Source organism: Bemisia tabaci, chromosome 1 (assembly GCF_918797505.1).
Source record: "Bemisia tabaci chromosome 1, PGI_BMITA_v3".
Taxonomy (NCBI): domain Eukaryota; kingdom Metazoa; phylum Arthropoda; class Insecta; order Hemiptera; family Aleyrodidae; genus Bemisia; species Bemisia tabaci.
Window position 1 is genome coordinate 84709659 of NC_092793.1, and position 16594 is coordinate 84726252.

At 37.8% G+C, this 16594-nt stretch overlaps 3 protein-coding genes across 3 annotated transcripts in view; 1 reads left to right on the plus strand and 2 right to left on the minus strand.

Moving 5' to 3' along the window:
* Positions 1 to 16594, plus strand: part of Gpdh1 (Glycerol-3-phosphate dehydrogenase 1) — an 84000-nt gene that overhangs the window by 56723 nt on the left and 10683 nt on the right. The window contains exon 6 of the mRNA XM_019059552.2: positions 16469 to 16575. Coding sequence (XP_018915097.1) covers positions 16469 to 16575 — 107 coding nt within the window. The remainder of the gene's footprint in view (positions 1 to 16468; positions 16576 to 16594) is intronic.
* On the minus strand, positions 1191 to 5460 carry LOC140223770 (uncharacterized). Its single transcript, XM_072306533.1, has 5 exons — positions 5455 to 5460; positions 5049 to 5231; positions 4238 to 4420; positions 3679 to 3756; positions 1191 to 2357 (listed from the first exon to the last, which is right to left on the minus strand). Exons 1-5 carry the CDS (start codon positions 5458 to 5460, stop codon positions 1191 to 1193), a joined length of 1617 nt encoding a protein of 538 aa, XP_072162634.1.
* Positions 5113 to 8434, minus strand: LOC109038037 (uncharacterized). The gene is made up of 2 exons (XM_072306326.1): positions 6897 to 8434; positions 5113 to 5862 (listed from the first exon to the last, which is right to left on the minus strand). The coding sequence occupies exons 1-2, from the start codon at positions 7086 to 7088 to the stop codon at positions 5740 to 5742; spliced, it is 315 nt and encodes a 104-aa protein (XP_072162427.1). The 5' UTR covers positions 7089 to 8434; the 3' UTR covers positions 5113 to 5739.

Genomic DNA, 16594 nt, shown 5'->3' on the forward strand with positions numbered 1-16594 from the left:
ATTTCAAAAAATGAACTTCAATTAGTTTCAGTGCACGGCTGAAAGGGGAGAGTGTTAAGCTCAGGCAGATGTAGTGCAATAATACTCCAATACATCTGCCTGAACATCACACTTCCCCCTCAGTCTTGCACAAGAACTCATTAGAGTTCATTTTGTGACTTTAATGTCAGTTTCCTTGTTTTTGGCTTTGATTTCCTGACAGAATGGGGTGGACGCAGCATTACTCTACCAGCTCCTTTTAGGAATAATCGAACAGATTGAGAATGTTGAGACCTTCATAAACCCTCTATGGCATAATGTTACTTAGTCGTAACAACCCGTTTCTTGGTTCTTTAAAAATTGGATTAAATCTCCGTGACATAATATTGCCAAGTGTTTAAAAAAAAAAAAAAATTAATACCAAAATTTTGTAATTTTATTGGAGAAATGTCTATGTCTTTACGAAAGCTTTAGGAGAGATTTGTGTCCCCCAGAATCCAAAACCTAAAATTGATTTATGCCATAGAGGGTTGACTGCTTTGAGATTTCTAATGTAAAACTTCTGACTACCAAGAAGCACAGATTATAAGTAAGGTGATTTGATGGACGTCATATTTTGTGTCAGAACAACGTGCAATGAATTGGATCCACTGGTTCTATGTTTTCGGCTATTTGTAATTTTTCTCATATTTTGAAATTGCTTTTCTGTCGTTACAAGACTAAAGAATTCACTTACCAAATTTAACAAGCAAGTTCATCCTGATGAAGTTAAGGTTTTTTTTAGAGGAGAAATGTCACATTCGATACTGAAATCGAAACAACACTCGAATGCAATATTTTTCCTCTAACTAAACCCTGCCTTCATTACAATGACTTCCTTTGTTAAGTTTGGTAAGTAAATTTTTTAGTCTCGTGATAAAAGAAATGTCATGTCAAAATTGGAGAAAAATGATAAGTATCTGAAAACATGAAATAAATTGATGCGATATATTGCACGTCGTTCTGACCCAAAATATGGTGTCCATCGAATTACTTTAATTGATATTACATGGTAAGATTATTACTATTGTGCTAGAGTTCTATATGTGTTGCCTACACACTGATTGAAGAGCTTTCTGTTGTTACGATAGAAGTGAAATAAGTTACAAAATTTTCTGGATACAGTTTGAATGTTGAGCTAATTAGTAGAGGAATCAAAACTGAATGCTTGTTCACACATACAGAGGGTTTTGAACATTTGCTAATGCACATCCAATGGTTACAGACTGATCTGCAAGGTGCAACAGGTTGTGATGAAAAGGCGGCGCATAAAATAAGTGAAATTCTCTGATTCTCCCAATAACACGCTCAACATTCATCCTGAGGCTTGCAACTATCTTAGCCACTCTAGCATCATTTTTATTGAGCTTCACCCCTTGTTTTACGCTGGGTGGCTTAACAAGAGTACATTTCTTTTGAATAAGAATTGGGGCTAATTCCTTAAAACCCCTATCAGTCATGACAACCATGCCTGGTTTCAAATGATCAAGGTAGCCAGAAGTTTTAACAATCTGAACATCAGTGGCTCTTCCACCATAGCCTTTAGAAATAAAATTAATAAGACCATCCGGAGTAACAGATATTAAGTATTTCATTGTATGATGGTGTTTGTATTCGGAATAGACAAGTGCTTGTGTTACAGGATCAGACGGACGAGTTATGAAAATCTCAAAACAATCGATGATTGTCTCAACATTCGCATAATTAATCCTAAAAGAAGCAGGCAAATTGCTTTTAATTATATTTGAAGGTGGCCAAATAATGTAAGTAGACAGGCATGCTGCAAGTTCAGGGATTGTATTATTGATGGATTTCGAAACGGCTGTTTTCGAAACTCCACAAACATCTGCAAGATCATCCAGAGATTCGTTTTTTCGGATTTTTCTAAGAGCTCTATATATATTCATTTTTGTACATTTAGAAAAGGTTATTAAGACTTCAATTAATCCTAACTTATCCTTTGGAATGCCTAGGTATCTTTTGGGGTACTTTTCCATAAGCTTGACATTCAAATCAACAAAAATGGTTTTCAGCTGTACACTTAGGAGCTCTTCTTTTGTGGAATTTTGAGAGCTTTGTGATGAGCTCTGCGATGTGTGAGATGGGTGCCAAGATTTATCAGATGACTGAGAAAGGGTTTTCTCCAACTCGCTCTCAGAATTATCTTCCTTAAACCTTTTCTTTTCCTTCACTGTCCAACTTCCAGATCGATTTTTGATTGGTGATGTCTGGGTCTCCTGATTGACAGTTGAGGGTCGTAAATTAACCTGGGTCCTTTTGTGAACAGTAGAGAGTTGTAAATTAACTTGATTGGCCTTATCCAACTTTCTTTTTGTCCCCTGAAATATGAAAAAAAAAAAATATATTATAATGAAGAAAGAAATAATACAAGAGGAACAATGGTAGAGCGTCTGAGGGAAGAATCTCAAATAGTTAACAGCCATCCGTGAAAGCTTACTCCCTCAGAACAAGGATTCTGGTGATTTTGGATGGCATAAAAAATTATCTCTCCCCTCCTTCTGTAATATCTCTGACTTTAATATGTAAAAAAAACCTGTTGGAAGACTCTGTCGGCAGACCTTTGAGCCCTTAAAAAGATAGAAACACAGCGAATGCGCTTCTACCCTTCGAAAAATGTTGGTAGCTCGTAAAATATTGTTTTGACCCTTGAATTAAGTTTACTACCACTCATAACAATGACAGGTGCTATTGTGAAGAAAGCTCATCTTGAATATTTTTCCCCTGACAGCTATTCTCATTTCATATTCTTATTCTATGACTACTTGAAAAGGTCACATTTTTCTAGTAATTTTTCAGATGATGACTCACTATAATTAGTCGCATAAAGAGACACTTTTTATGTGCCCACCATAACTGATATTTGACACAATTCTACGCATGTTGACACAAAAATATTAAGTTTACCAGTGATTACAGAAATTTGTTATCAATGTATTATATAGACTGTAATCGTTGATAGTGCTTAAGAAGTACAATATTGTAATAATATGTAGTATGATATGTGTAATAAAATGTATAATGTGGAGTAATATATGATAGGTTCTTGTAGTATTAACACTGTATACCAAATTTACTGAAATTACATGGCAGTTGATCGTACAAAGCTTTTTGATTTACCCAAAGACCTCAGAAGAAAACGCTCGACTTTCCAGGAGTAAAAATTCATTCAGAAAAATAAACACAATGCTTGTGAATTGTGCTTTTCACATGATGGTGAAACAAGTAGCACAAATGCAATATTAAAAATTTTAGCACTCAGTATATTCTTAAAAAAAAACTTGAGAGATTTTTGCTTGATAATGTTTTACAGTTAAAGAGAAATTATGCAAAACTTAAAAATTTGGAAACATGGTTGACAGATGGTAATACTGAAACCGAAATAAATGCTTCTCTAATTCTTCTATGAAATCATTATGAACTGCATGTGCTTTTCTTTTTTTTCTTTTTAGTATTGATGCAACCAGTCCGGCATTGGAAAAAATAAATATACAGCGCTGTTATTTTCAACAGAATGGTCTCAATGTAGGCAGTCTTTTGACCAAATAAACGCACAAATTAAAATGAAAATTGAAATTCATTCAAAAATTAGGTGCAATTAAAAACTAGAAGGAAAATATGGTATAATAGCCTTTAAGGTACCTGTGCGGAATGTTCTTCAGGACGAACGCAGACTTTAACCGAACCCAATATCTCTCCGCCTTCGATATTTTCAGTAATCTACGAAACAAATAAATATATTAGTTAGCAAAATAAACTATAATTTTTAGATGAGCAAGTCATTTAGTTTGTGATAGAGAGAGGGGAAAAAAAAACCTACAAACAGATTGCTGTTTAATGTACAAGTCGTTTAGACAGAGTGTTGGTAATTTTGTCAACATTCGTTAAAATTCAGTATGAAACTGGAATCGTCATTACACAGAATCTTGAAAGCAGAGAATCATGAGGGCTGTGTTGCACTGATGATGGAACTTGAGACGCGTCTGTAGTTGCCTTCCTGATTGATCATAACTGGTGGTGCAAAAAAACGGCACATTTCTTTGAAGAGGAATTGTGATGGAATGAGCTGTATCTCTTTGAGATGAGAATCTCAGTTTTACTCCGAATTTGAATGCACACTAGCAAAATTTCCAACAAACTGTCTGAAAGAAACTATTAATAAAAAAATAACAACTTTAATAAAAACGAAGGAAAAAGGTACCTGATCAAGGAAATCGTCCTTGGGATCATCAACAATATCACCTGTCTCTGGTATCAGTTGAAAATCGTCTCCGGGATTATGAACAATATCACCTGTCTCTGGTATCAGTTGAAAATCGTCTCTTGGATTATGAACAATATCGGCTGTCTCCCCTCCATCAGAAGGTTCAATATTTTCAGGATTCTATAAGAGAAAAAAATACATCAGTTAGCAAAAGAAAGCCAAATATTTTACTTGAGGATCGAGAAGTTGCGTAAATGCCAAAATCAAAAGCCAGAAAAGACTAATATTAAGGGATAAGAGTATAGATCTCAAGCATTCTACTCCTGGGTAATTTTCGTGTGGGCAGATTGTAAAATGGAAAAATACTGACGTTTATTCCTCTATCTAGAGGATCTATTCCACTATCTATTTGAAGAGGAATTGAGGAGCTTTCCGGAAAAAGGGCACATAGTAAAAAATAGCGTTTGAGAAAAATGCATTTTAAGTTTCCATCATTAATTTCTGGCCACTGATGGTACCTTTCATCGCAGCTTGAACTCCCGATTTCGAACGAAAGTCACTGTCAGTGACAGTAGAGCAATTACCAAAACTTCAAATGCAATTCTCTCAAACGAAATTTTTTGTCATGTGCCCTTTTTCCAGAAAGCTCCTCCAATGTGATGGAATGAGCTGTTTCCCTTTGAGATGAGACCCTCAGTTTAACACCGACTTTGAATGCACATTAGCAAAATTTCCAGCAAACTGTCTGAAAGAAACTATTTGAAAAAAAAAAAATAACAACTTTAATAAAAATGAAAGAAAAAGGTACCTGATTTTGAAAATCGTCTCCGGTATTATGAACATTATCAGCTGTCTCCCCTCTACCAGGAATCTCGATATTTTCAGAATTCCATAAGAGAAAAAAAAATACTTTAGTTAGCAAAAGAAGGCCAAATATTTTACATGAGGATCGAGAAGTTGTGTAAATGCCAAAATCAAAAGTCAGAAAAGACTAATATTAAGGGATAAGAGTATAGATCTCAAGCTTTCTACCCCTGGGTAATTTTCGTGTGGGCAGATTGTGAAATGGAAAAATACTGACGTTTATTTCACCATCTTTGAATGAGAGCAGTAGTACCTACAATTTCACCATCTGTTAAAAAGGCCACAGGTGTACTTTGGAATCATAAATTCTCCATCACCTGATTTTGAAGCTTTATATTTTACCATTATGCACTCATTTACACCTGTTAGGGATTCCCTCGTTTAGTCATGTTATGACTAGGCACCATTTGCAATCTTCTTTCTCGTAAGGAATTTTTTTAGTGCGGCTTTGCTTGATTGTTCACCCTGGTAAATTTAATGACTGAATTTCTATCAGTTTTGTGATTATCGATTCAAGGAAATGTCTCACTATGAAGAATATACTAAGTGAGAGAAATTGTGTTTAAATGGAAATCCATTGGTAGATAGGGAGCCTTGCCCCCTCTCCCCCTAAAAATTTAAAAATATTTCTTATCTCAAGTACTTACAACGATTTTTGGCAGAACTCCCTTCCTAAGTCTCAAAGTTGGGAGGGCAGTTTCGGTGCCGGCCTCCTTGATGATCTTGTACTCATACCAATTTGTAACATCTTTCTCCAGCTGTAATAAAGAAATGGATAATGATAATTATACAACCTTACTTTTATCAATATGAAGGAAATGAGAGAACATTAAAGTAAAGGTTATCTGTAATTTTGTGATGGATCTCTGAAAACTGAAAGTCAACTGAAAAGACTCCAGAAAGCACCGAAAGCAAGTTGAATGCAAACTCTATTAAAAATCATGGCAACTAATTTACTTTGCAACTTCACAAACTTGAAATTTTAAATGGGTGAGTAACTGGAAATATTTAAATCAAAAGGAACTATCTTTCTCACAATATGGACCTGGTCATTCATACATTCTTAACAGTCTCAGGGCCCAGGTCATAACGGAGATACTTCTTCTTGTCATTTAAGTAGATCCAACTGATTAAATGAACTGCATAGTGATAAGATATGGCATATTTCTACTAACTTAAGTAAAACTGAATGCTCCATCTGTCGACTCAAATTAGCTTTTCCGTAGAGCTTAAGACCTTAGCAATGACTGCAGGAGCTTAGCACAGCTACCTACCTGCAGCCTGAATGTTGAAATTTTGTGCTTGTGGATCAGATAAGACAAGATCAAGGAAAATGTAGTCATACGATTGGTCAGTTTTGTGAGTCATCTTCTTTGTTGTGCCAGTTAAGGATGTAGTCAACGAGAAGCTAAAGGAACCTCTTAAGTTGCCAACACCAAGTCGTCAAATCCATCCTTTGTGAGCACGGCAAAGAGAATGATTGGTAAAGCTGGCCATTCACGTTACTCTATTGCTGTTTTATTTTGTTTTATCTGGTCGACAAACATAATATTTCAACAATCAGGCTACAGGAGTCCTGAAATGATTGATCTGGAGAGAAATGGTCACTGGAGTCATCATATGTGTGGAATTCATAGGTTCCTTGTCTAAATAAAATGAGCTGAGCTTGAATTTCTTGCTTTGCTTTGAATCAAAATGGATGCGCCATAACTAATCACAGTAGGAAGCTCATAGAGACACCTTCCTTCATTAAGTGTAAAAGAAGATATGCGTAAAGATATTTGTTACTCACATTAAAATGGTCTTCGCAGCATTTTCTGTGGGTCTTTTCACTCAAAGAGTTGGGGCTTCGACCCACAGCTCCACACCACTCTTTCCTCAGCACACCATATGGCACGGAAAAAAATATTTTATCCGGAGTTGATAATGAAGTGTTTTTGCACGATGGCACAAAACAGTACACATAATTTACCTCTCTCGACATTGCAAAAAACTAAAACAGCAAAAAACACAATCACTGTGGACAAAGGACGGACACCAATACCTGTTGCGTCAGTGATATGAGAACGGATTTGTTGTTGTTTACTGTTCACAAGCCGGCTTAGGTTGTTCCTCTCAACAGAGGTACGTCAGCGGAGATGTGTGGTCAAATCTCAGGGGGTAATTCCGGCGCCATTTTGGATTGCCGCTAAAACGCGGGCGAACGCGGCATTTTAAAATTTCGAACTTCCAAAGTCGGTTTCGGAGGGAAAAACTGCTCGGAAAAATCTGAAAAAATTACTGCGTGATCAGGAGACAATGTAGTTTCTGAAAATGCAAGAATTAGAAACAGGTTAACAAGCTCATTGGTCATATTAGAACCCATCACCTCTTTTCTAGGATGTCTTTACCAAGAGAAAGCAAAGAAATATAAAACTTAGATATAGTTTCACAGCCATCCATTGCACCTAAGTTCTCTGCTCATGATTAATCTAAGAGCAAAACTAAGTCAATAGACAAGGGCACTTTTTGCTTTGATTCCATGGTACTGTCCTCTAGAGGCATTCATCAAAGATTTTGTTTTTCAAAAGCTGCAGATTTTATGAACAACTCCTGTCTGATTCAGAAGCGCTTTTATTTTCTACGCCAAAAAGTCTGATAAATAAAGTCTCTTTAAGTGTTCAGGTGCACAAATTATATTGTTGAGTCTTTGAGCACTGTGCTGCAGCTTGTGCCTCTGGCGTTTAAGCAGCGGAACTTCCATTTCAAGTCTGCTACAGTCTATCCTCAGTTGAACTGTTACTGTTGATGTTGATTTGGGCATGAGGGGGCATGGGCGCCTTTTCAGGTTTTTGCAAGGCCGGGCAAGAAGTGACGAGTTGTTTTTCTTTTTCTTTTTTATTCATTTAAAATTTACTTACCTTTCAGTGAAGTATATCAATTAGCGATACGGTTGCGTACTCAGGCAAAATCATCGATTCAGGAGTTGGGTGCAAAAAGGGCATTTTTTCAAAACCTTGCTTTGAGATAAAAGCGATTGAAAGTTTGAATGTTTTTCCCGGCACCAAGTATGGCCAGTTGTTGTTCAATTGTTTTTTCCGTTAAAATATAAGTCCCAAGGAAGGAACTGACTGTTGCAATTCGTATTTGAAAGTAATTTTTCGGTTTAAAGAAATAATCAAAGCCACTGAATGAGTGCCCTTTTTGCATAGTACAAAAAATTCCCTCACAATAGGTACATTCTCTCTGTTAAGTCAACTTTTCATAAATATTGTGTCCTTTTACATACTTAAATGCAAATACAGGACATACATGCTCTTTTTTACTCATTTCTCACCTCTTACATTGTGTACCCTGTGCATGCTTCTGTAAAATTTTATACATCTCTTGGTTTCCTGATGTTGTTCTTGCCGCAAAAGATTTAAAGAGGGGCAGTTTTTTAGGGTTAAATTAGAAAGCTTGTAATTCAAACATAAACAAAAAACTTGTATTCTTACATCAAAATGAGATCTTCTTTTTTCGACCTCTCTTTTCCTTCCTCTCCAACCTCATCTTTTTCTTTTTCTCTTCTGTTTTTCAACTATTCCACCCAGGTAACCTTATTCTTCCGAATCACAACTTTCACCACTCATACCTTTTGTCACCTTGCACCTCTTTCATTTCAAAATCATTTGTAACAGAAAAAAAACAAAAACAAAAAAGCACTATTTTTAGTCCTTTTTGCACGGTCGCGATATCCTGATTGTCTCTACAAATTGTCTCTCAATTGTCTATGAACAAATGTACCTAAATAGAGAATTTTATCAAAATATCTGCAACTGGGGTAGGTGATGAGCCCTTATTCTTATCAGTCGGCTGGCTGTGAGCGGCCGTTGCCGACGCCAAAAGTCGGACGGACAGTGGCGCGCCCGCCGACTCGAGCTGCGTGCCAATATGTTGACGCGCTTATTTACCCAATACGGCGCGACCCTCTCCAGCAAAAATAATTCATCTCGTGCTCAATTATTATCCCATGGACTTCATATTTGGTACGATGATAGGTGAGGGTATGAGGGATACGTAGAGATATTTCACAAAAAAGAGCATTTCTTTGGAAATGCCCTTTTTGTACCCAACGCCTCAATTATGACGTTTAGATATTTGATCAATTACATAGTTCTTTTTCCACCTCGAGAAGCAGAGGAGAAGCAAACTGAAACTCCTTCCGATGATTCTCCAGCCTTTCTGTCCTCTCTCATAGTACCAAGCTGTTTTCTTTGGCTCAACTTCAAAACACAGGGCCGAGCCTGCGCCTCCCACCCCCGAAATAGTGCCCCTTCAAAGGGGAATTCAGGATGAAAAAGACATTTCTTCATTTCGTTGAAATCCTACGTTCATAGAGAAATAAATTCTTATTTCTTTTTGGTATGTATGGGAAATGAGATAAAAACCGAAATAGACATTCAGAAATTAATATTTTAGATTAAAAACAATACTTTCAGCAAAAACATTTTTTTGAACGAAATGGACAATGTAATGTCAGTGGCAAAAATCGTAAATTACTTTTAAAATAGTCTTAAAAATATTTTACCGGTCATTACTTACACCAACTCCACATTATATTCAACCCATATACTTACTTGGAATTTTATTAGGATTACTATTTGATGAGAAAATTGAATTTTAAAGTAGCTTCTCAAAATGCATGTCCATAATATGTAATGTCCGTGATGCTCTATTTTTCAGTGTAGCCCTTTCTGAGATTGACTAGGATTTTATGAAACTCTGAGGGGGACCGCCCTCACATGAGTCCAAGAATTTTTTTTAAAAGTTTTCACTTTTTCACACATAATTCACCCTTTATGACACTTGAAAGTGCCAAAATGTAATGTCTGTGACAAAAAAAAAAAAAAAAAAAAAAAAATGTCCTCTTTACCATTTTAAAGTAACTGATGGTCTCTACTAGATAATAAAAAAGTTTCAACCTAGATGTAACATCCTGTTATTCGGAGATGGCTTTTATTTTTAAGCATTTTGCCCAAAAAAATTGATGAGCTGAGTTCTTTACAGTTTGCTTATTTCATTATTGAAAATAGGTAAATATGGAGTGGCATTTTTGCAAGCGTATTATTGAATCACATTATGCCAATCGAAGCTCATGTGTATCTTGTTTAAATGTCCCAAAATAGGGTCTGTCCATGAATATTCATTTTTTTGTTTTATTTTTAAACCTTTTCTATGCCATGTAACTCAATGCAGGCTTAAACCCTGCTTCCTTCTTTGCTCCCCTCACAGAACGACGCAATAAAGACCAAATTCTCGAGGGGTAACATATCTATGCAAAAAGCAACTGTGTCACATGCTAGCACTATGTAGATAGTCCCTTTTAGCATAAGCCCGTCCAATTTTAATACAGAAAGACATTTATTTTAGCTTCAAAACTTCCCTTTAAAGGCACTTGTAATAGTCTAAGAGCCAGCTGCATTTTTGACGTCACTACTCCGGCACGCTTGAAACTTGGCAGAGACATAGTTCTGACCTCCCTAGTAAGGGATTGGGCAATATCAGACCTCAAAAGTGGTGCGTCTGGCCGCTGCGCCCCCCCAAAAACGGAAAAAAGCGTTCGATGAAATCGCACGGTAGAGCCACTTTTCGGCTCCTGAAAAGTTCTTTGACGTTGTTCCCTAACCTTTATATTGTATACACGTATAGTTTGGGTACATATAAACTTTGTTTTAGCCTGGCAGACGAATTCGAGTTTATACGGCCGATCGGCAGACTCCAAAACCGGCTCCTCCGTGCAATAAAATGGAAAGAAAGAGCCACTTTATGGCTCCTGCAAAGTGCTTTGACGTTGTTTTTCAACCTTTATATTGTACGCATGTATAGTTTGGGTACATATAAACTTTGTAATAGCCCGGCAGACGAATTCAATTTCATACAACTGATCGGCAGACCCACAAAAATGGCTCTAAGATGCTATAAAATCGAAAGAAAGAGCCACTTTATGGCTCCTGAAAAATGCTTTAATGTTGTTTTTTAACTTTTATATTATGTATACGTATAGTATAAGTACATGTAAACTTAGTTTTAGCCCGGCAGACGAATTCAAGTTTATACAGCTGATCGGCAGACTCCAAAACCGGCTCCTCTGTGCAATAAAATCGAAAGAAAGAGCCACTTTATGGCTCCTGAAAAATGCTCTAATGTTGTTCCTTAACTTTTATATTATGTTTACGTAGAGTATAAGTACATATAAACTTAGTTTTGGCCCGGCAGACGAATTCAAGTTCATATGGCTGATCGGCAGAAAAAAAAAAAATGCGATAAAATCAAACGGAAGAGCCACTTTATGGCTCCTGAAAAGTACTCTAACGTTCTTCCCTAACCTTTATATTGTACAAACGTGTAGTATGGGAGCATATGAACTTAGTTCCAGCCCGGCAGACGATTTCGACTTCATGTGGCCGAACGGATTGCAGACACAAAATTGTGATTTTTATTCCCAGACACCGATGAAACGGACGGAGAAGATGAAGAGGACGATGATTGCATTGCGGAAATATCATCAAGTCTCTCATCGACCAAAATCACTTCTCGAACCAAATGATGAGTTCCAAGGAAAAACAAAGGAGCGCAAAGAATTTGGTCATTTTTTTGGCTCTCCTCATTTTTGTCACAACTGATATTTCCTTTAACCCTCTATTACATGCATACACATATGTGTAATTTAACGTATTTTCTTTTTTTAAAAATTCTGTACGAGCGCAACTATGTTTCTGAATGCATCTATGCAAGCCCAAGGTTATATTATATTGGATAAAAATGACGGAGCCCACTCCAATGTTACAAAATTAGGTTAATAAATGTGTTTTTTCCGCCAATCCCGGGCTGCGTAGATCGGCTCTGGCAACACATTTTCGGCGCAGAATTTTGGTTGGTACGAGTGCTCGAATGATAATGAAAACACATTGAACACTGTAATTAAGATATTTTCTTGAATTTGTATATTTTATGTATAGATAGTTTTGTAAAATTATCTTAATAAAACCTTTAAAAGAAAAAAAAAGAAAAAAAAAAGAAAAAAAATTACTATTCATGTTATTAAACAATCTTCGATAATAATGGTTTTAAGACTTAGAAATACCTTCAAACGACTGCAAAGAAAGTAGTGTGCTGCAACGACAAGTTTTTGGCGCATTAATTAAGCTCTCAAAAGCAAATTCAGAGTCTCACCGATCGGCCTTACCCTCATCTGCCGCAAAAGGGATATCTCATTATCTACTCTTTAACTTTATCCATATTTTTCAGTTTTACATGATAAAAGTACCAGAACAAGGTAATAGAACTTTTACGGTTCCCTAGAAGGATCGTTCAGGCCAGTATTTTCACGTTAAATTTTCATTGCTTTCAGAGCCATCCATGGGGTCTGCCGATCGGTCCCATGAACCGGAAATCGTTTGCCGGGCTAGAACTAAGTTCATATGCACCCATACTACACGTTTGTACAATATAAAGGTTAGGGAAGAACGTTAGAGTACTTTTCAGGAGCCGAAAAGTGGCTCTTCCGTTCGATTTTATCGCATTTTTTTTTTCTGTCGATCGGTCGCACGAACTAGAAATCGTCTGCCGGGCTAGAACTAAGTTCACATGTACTTATACTATACGTATACATAATATAAAAGTTAAGGAACAACATTAGAGCATTTTTCAGGAGCCATAAAGTGGCTCTTTCTTTCGATTTTATTGCACAAAGGAGCCGGTTTTGGAGTCTGCCGATCAGCTGTATAAACTTGAATTCGTCTGCGGGGCTAAAACTAAGTTTATATGTACTTATACTATACGTATACATAATATAAAAGTTAAAAAACAACATTAAAGCATTTTTCAGGAGCCATAAAGTGGCTCTTTCTTTCGATTTTATAGCATCTTAGAGCCATTTTTGGGGGTCTGCCGATCAGTCGTATGAAATTGAATTCGTCTGCCGGGCTAATACAAAGTTTACATGTACCCAAACTATACGTGCGTACAATATAAAGGTTGAAAAACAACGTCAAAGCACTTTGCAGGAGCCATAAAGTGGCTCTTTCTTTCCATTTTATTGCACGGAGGAGCCGGTTTTGGAGTCTGCCGATCGGCCGTATAAACTCGAATTCGTCTGCCGGGCTAAAACAAAGTTTATATGTACCCAAACTATACGTGTATACAATATAAAGGTTAGGGAACAACGTCAAAGCACTTTTCAGGAGCCGAAAAGTGGCTCTACCGTGCGATATCATCGCACGCTTTTTTCCGTTTTTGGGGGGGCGCAGCGGCCAGACGCACCACTTTTGAAGTCTAATATTGCCCAATCCCTTACTAGGGAGGTCAGAACTATGTCTCTGCCAAGTTTCAAGCGTGCCGGAGTAGTGGCGCCAAAAATGCAGCTGGCTCTTAGACTATAAGATAACTGTTTTTTTAAAGGGAAAGAAAGTTGACCTGGCCTAAAGTATTTCATAGTGAGAGCCCAGTTGCTTGAATCAGTATGACCATCCTTATCTTTTTAATACAAGAAAGCTGTGCTTTTTTAGATTGGTCTGTGCATTCTAGGCTGACATAATGCTTTTGCAGCTGTAGGCAAACAATGGAGATGTTGCATGCAGTGTTCGAAACTCACAGGCGCCAACGCGCCAAATGCGCCTAAAAATTCGGCCATGGCGCCTAAAAAATGAAGGCTCTGCACCAATGTGGCCCCTAAAAATTGCCCCATAAAAATCTGGATTTTCACAGGAAGTCACATACAGAAAGAAAAACAAATCTATTTGAATTGAAAAAACTCAGAATTTTCAGCACTACAAGTGAAATCTTGCTTTTTCTACTCTTCACAATTTCATTCTTAGTGATTTTGTCTTCCCAAGTTACAGCTACTTACTATAGTTCTGTTACGAAAACATCTTGCGTCTAATTTTTCACTAAATGCGCTGTAATATATAGGCAAAAAGTCAATTTGGCCCCTTAAAAATCTTCAATGGCGCCTAAAAATCGGGCTTGATGCGCCACATGGCTGAGTTTCGAACACTGGTTGCATGTGTGAGGAATTTGCGATTTGACTATTGATTCTTATGTGAAAGTTCGCAAGAAACACGATGGTGCCACTGGTTTTCTCTAAAATCATCTCCCAAGCTCAAAAAAAGCTCTCAAGTTGAGGCCAAAATGGAGGGGATATCCCTTGCTATCCTGAGAGTCCATCTCTACATCAAGACAAACTCTTAATCAGGCACTTGAGGCGCCTCATGAGGTTATGCTGTACAGCATCGACTCGTAGCTTCAGCATTAATGCCGTATGCCCAGGTAGCGGCCGTGCGAGCATGCGGCGCCGCGCCTTATGCGCGCAACCTGCCGGCGGCGGCGTCGGACATTGATGCCCGATGCTGGAGTGCCGACCGAGCCAGCATTAAGCGCTGATGCTGAGGTTTGATGCTGGCTCAGGGACGAACATGGGCTTCAACTTCTGAGGCCGGACCCTCGGCTTGCGGCCCGATACGGCCTCAATTTTCGGACCCGCCACCCAGCTTAATTACCGACGGGGCTGTCCTAGAAGACCGCGACCCTCGGACTTGGCGATGAATTCGCGGAACACCCCTTTGTCTTGGCGGCGGCCCACGCCTCGCCGAGAAGTTCTAAGAAGTGGACGCCGAGGAAGGGTTGAAAACACAGCCCGGTGCAATTAGCCGACCGGCAGTTGGGCCCGGGGCGCTGGCGTCCGACGTGTCTGCTAATTGAAGCCGCCTCAATTTTGATGCTGGACTCAGCATCAAAACTGATGCAGCATCAGAAAAGGAGCCGGGCTGGCAACGGCACATGCGCTCCCCCGGCGCACTGATCGACGCGGCATGAAAGTCCGCGCCGGGCCTCCGCCTTGCGCGCCGATGCGGCTCCGTTTATGATGCTCCCTCAAACCACAGCTCTAAATTCCTGCTCTTAATGCAAAGATAGGGAGCAAATACATTAGCAGTGATGCCGTGTTTTCAGTTTTAGAGTCCCCAAATAAAATGGCAGCCCTGTCAATGTATTTCCTCCCTATCTTTGCATGGAGAGTTTGTTTTGATGTAGAGGTGGACTCTCAGGATAGCGTGGGATATCCCCTCCATTTTGGCCTCAAGTTGAGAGCTTTTTTTGAGCTTGGGAGATGATTTCATAGAAAACCAGTGGCACCATCAAGTTTCTCACAAACTTTTACATAAGATTCAATAGTCAAATTGCAAATTCCTCACACGAGCAACATCAGCTCCATTGCTCTTATTGGTTGATAAGCTTCATAAAGGTTTCATCAACCTTCTTGCGATGAAATATACCACATGCACTGTTACCATTTCTTTCTTCCCTATCAATCCAATTCTTGAATTCTTGCTTTTCTTTGAATTATCATGTTATTATGACCTTAAATTAGCCCTCAAGTTTTTCATTAGATATAGGTATTGTGATTATTTCATTAATTTTTAACAGAAGTAATTCAGTAATGGAGTGGCCATCTTGTTTTCTTACTTACGGCTGTAAGAACACCATTTCAGCCTAAATTCCAGGACCAATGAAAAAGCAGCACACAAATGACCATACTTTTCTTTTGTAGGTCCTCTAGATGGAACGCCCTCTCTTCTCATCTTGAAGAAAGAAATACTAAATAATAAAGTGTAAATAAAACGCTACAATTTTAGGCATTGCTCTTACAAATATAAATGTATAAAAAATTATCTGTAGAAAATTATTGACATCCTTAGAAATCTATACACTTATAAAATTGAAGGAGATCATTAAAAGGTTTAAGTAAGTTTCTTCTCAACTTTTCTTCTCCCTTCTTCTGCCCTCATGTAACTATCTCGAGAACCCCTCCCCCTCCTCCATACCGTCCCTATGTTATTTATGGACGTTCCAATGCCCTTGTCATTACGCCCTATTTTCTCTGAAACAGGGGAATAATTAATCAAGGATTCCTCACTCATTGAGAATACTCGTTCATGTTAGGCATGATCAGCCCTTGGGATTATTGTTAAGGTTTGAATTTCAAGTTTTCATTTCTCAATAAATACCTTATTTTTGCCCAGTTGCTTGAAAAAATTCATATTTGCATCCGCCCCGGCATTCAACAAAAGGCTCCAACAAATAAATTTTGTGATTTTCGGTAAAATAATTCTATTTGCCAAGGTGTTTTACGCAATGCCTGATTTCGTCATTTGCTCGCAAGACGTATTGCATTACCATAATTTAAACCTATCATTTGAAAATGCACTTCCACCTCACAGGTATTGATTTCTAGAAACCAGGTTTACTGCATGATTTTTAGAATTTTGCGGAACCCCATAAAGTCGGAATGTAGTTCCTTTTTTAAATATTGGTGTCTACATTTGCACCGTTTGTCATTTTTTACAGTCGATAGAAGAATTAGAGAAAGAACTACTGAATGGACAAAAATTACAAGGACCAATTACTGCAGATGAAGTAAACTATATGTTGAAAGCAAAATCAATGGAACCAAAGTAAGTAATTGAGCATGTA

Bases quoted from the DNA above. Each gene is read 5' to 3' on its own strand.
- LOC140223770 (XM_072306533.1), bottom strand. The intron at 3,757-4,237 runs GTACCTTTTTCC...TTTGTTTCGTAG, and splicing joins AGGACGATTTCCTTGATCAG to ATTACTGAAAATATCGAAGG. The intron at 2,358-3,678 runs GTACCTTAAAGG...TTCATATTTCAG, and splicing joins CTGAAGAACATTCCGCACAG to GGGACAAAAAGAAAGTTGGA.
- LOC109038037 (XM_072306326.1), bottom strand. From the start codon at position 7,088: ATGTCGAGAGAGGTAAATTATGTGTACTGTTTTGTGCCATCGTGCAAA. The intron at 5,863-6,896 runs GTGAGTAACAAA...TCTTTATTACAG, and splicing joins GCTGCGAAGACCATTTTAAT to CTGGAGAAAGATGTTACAAA.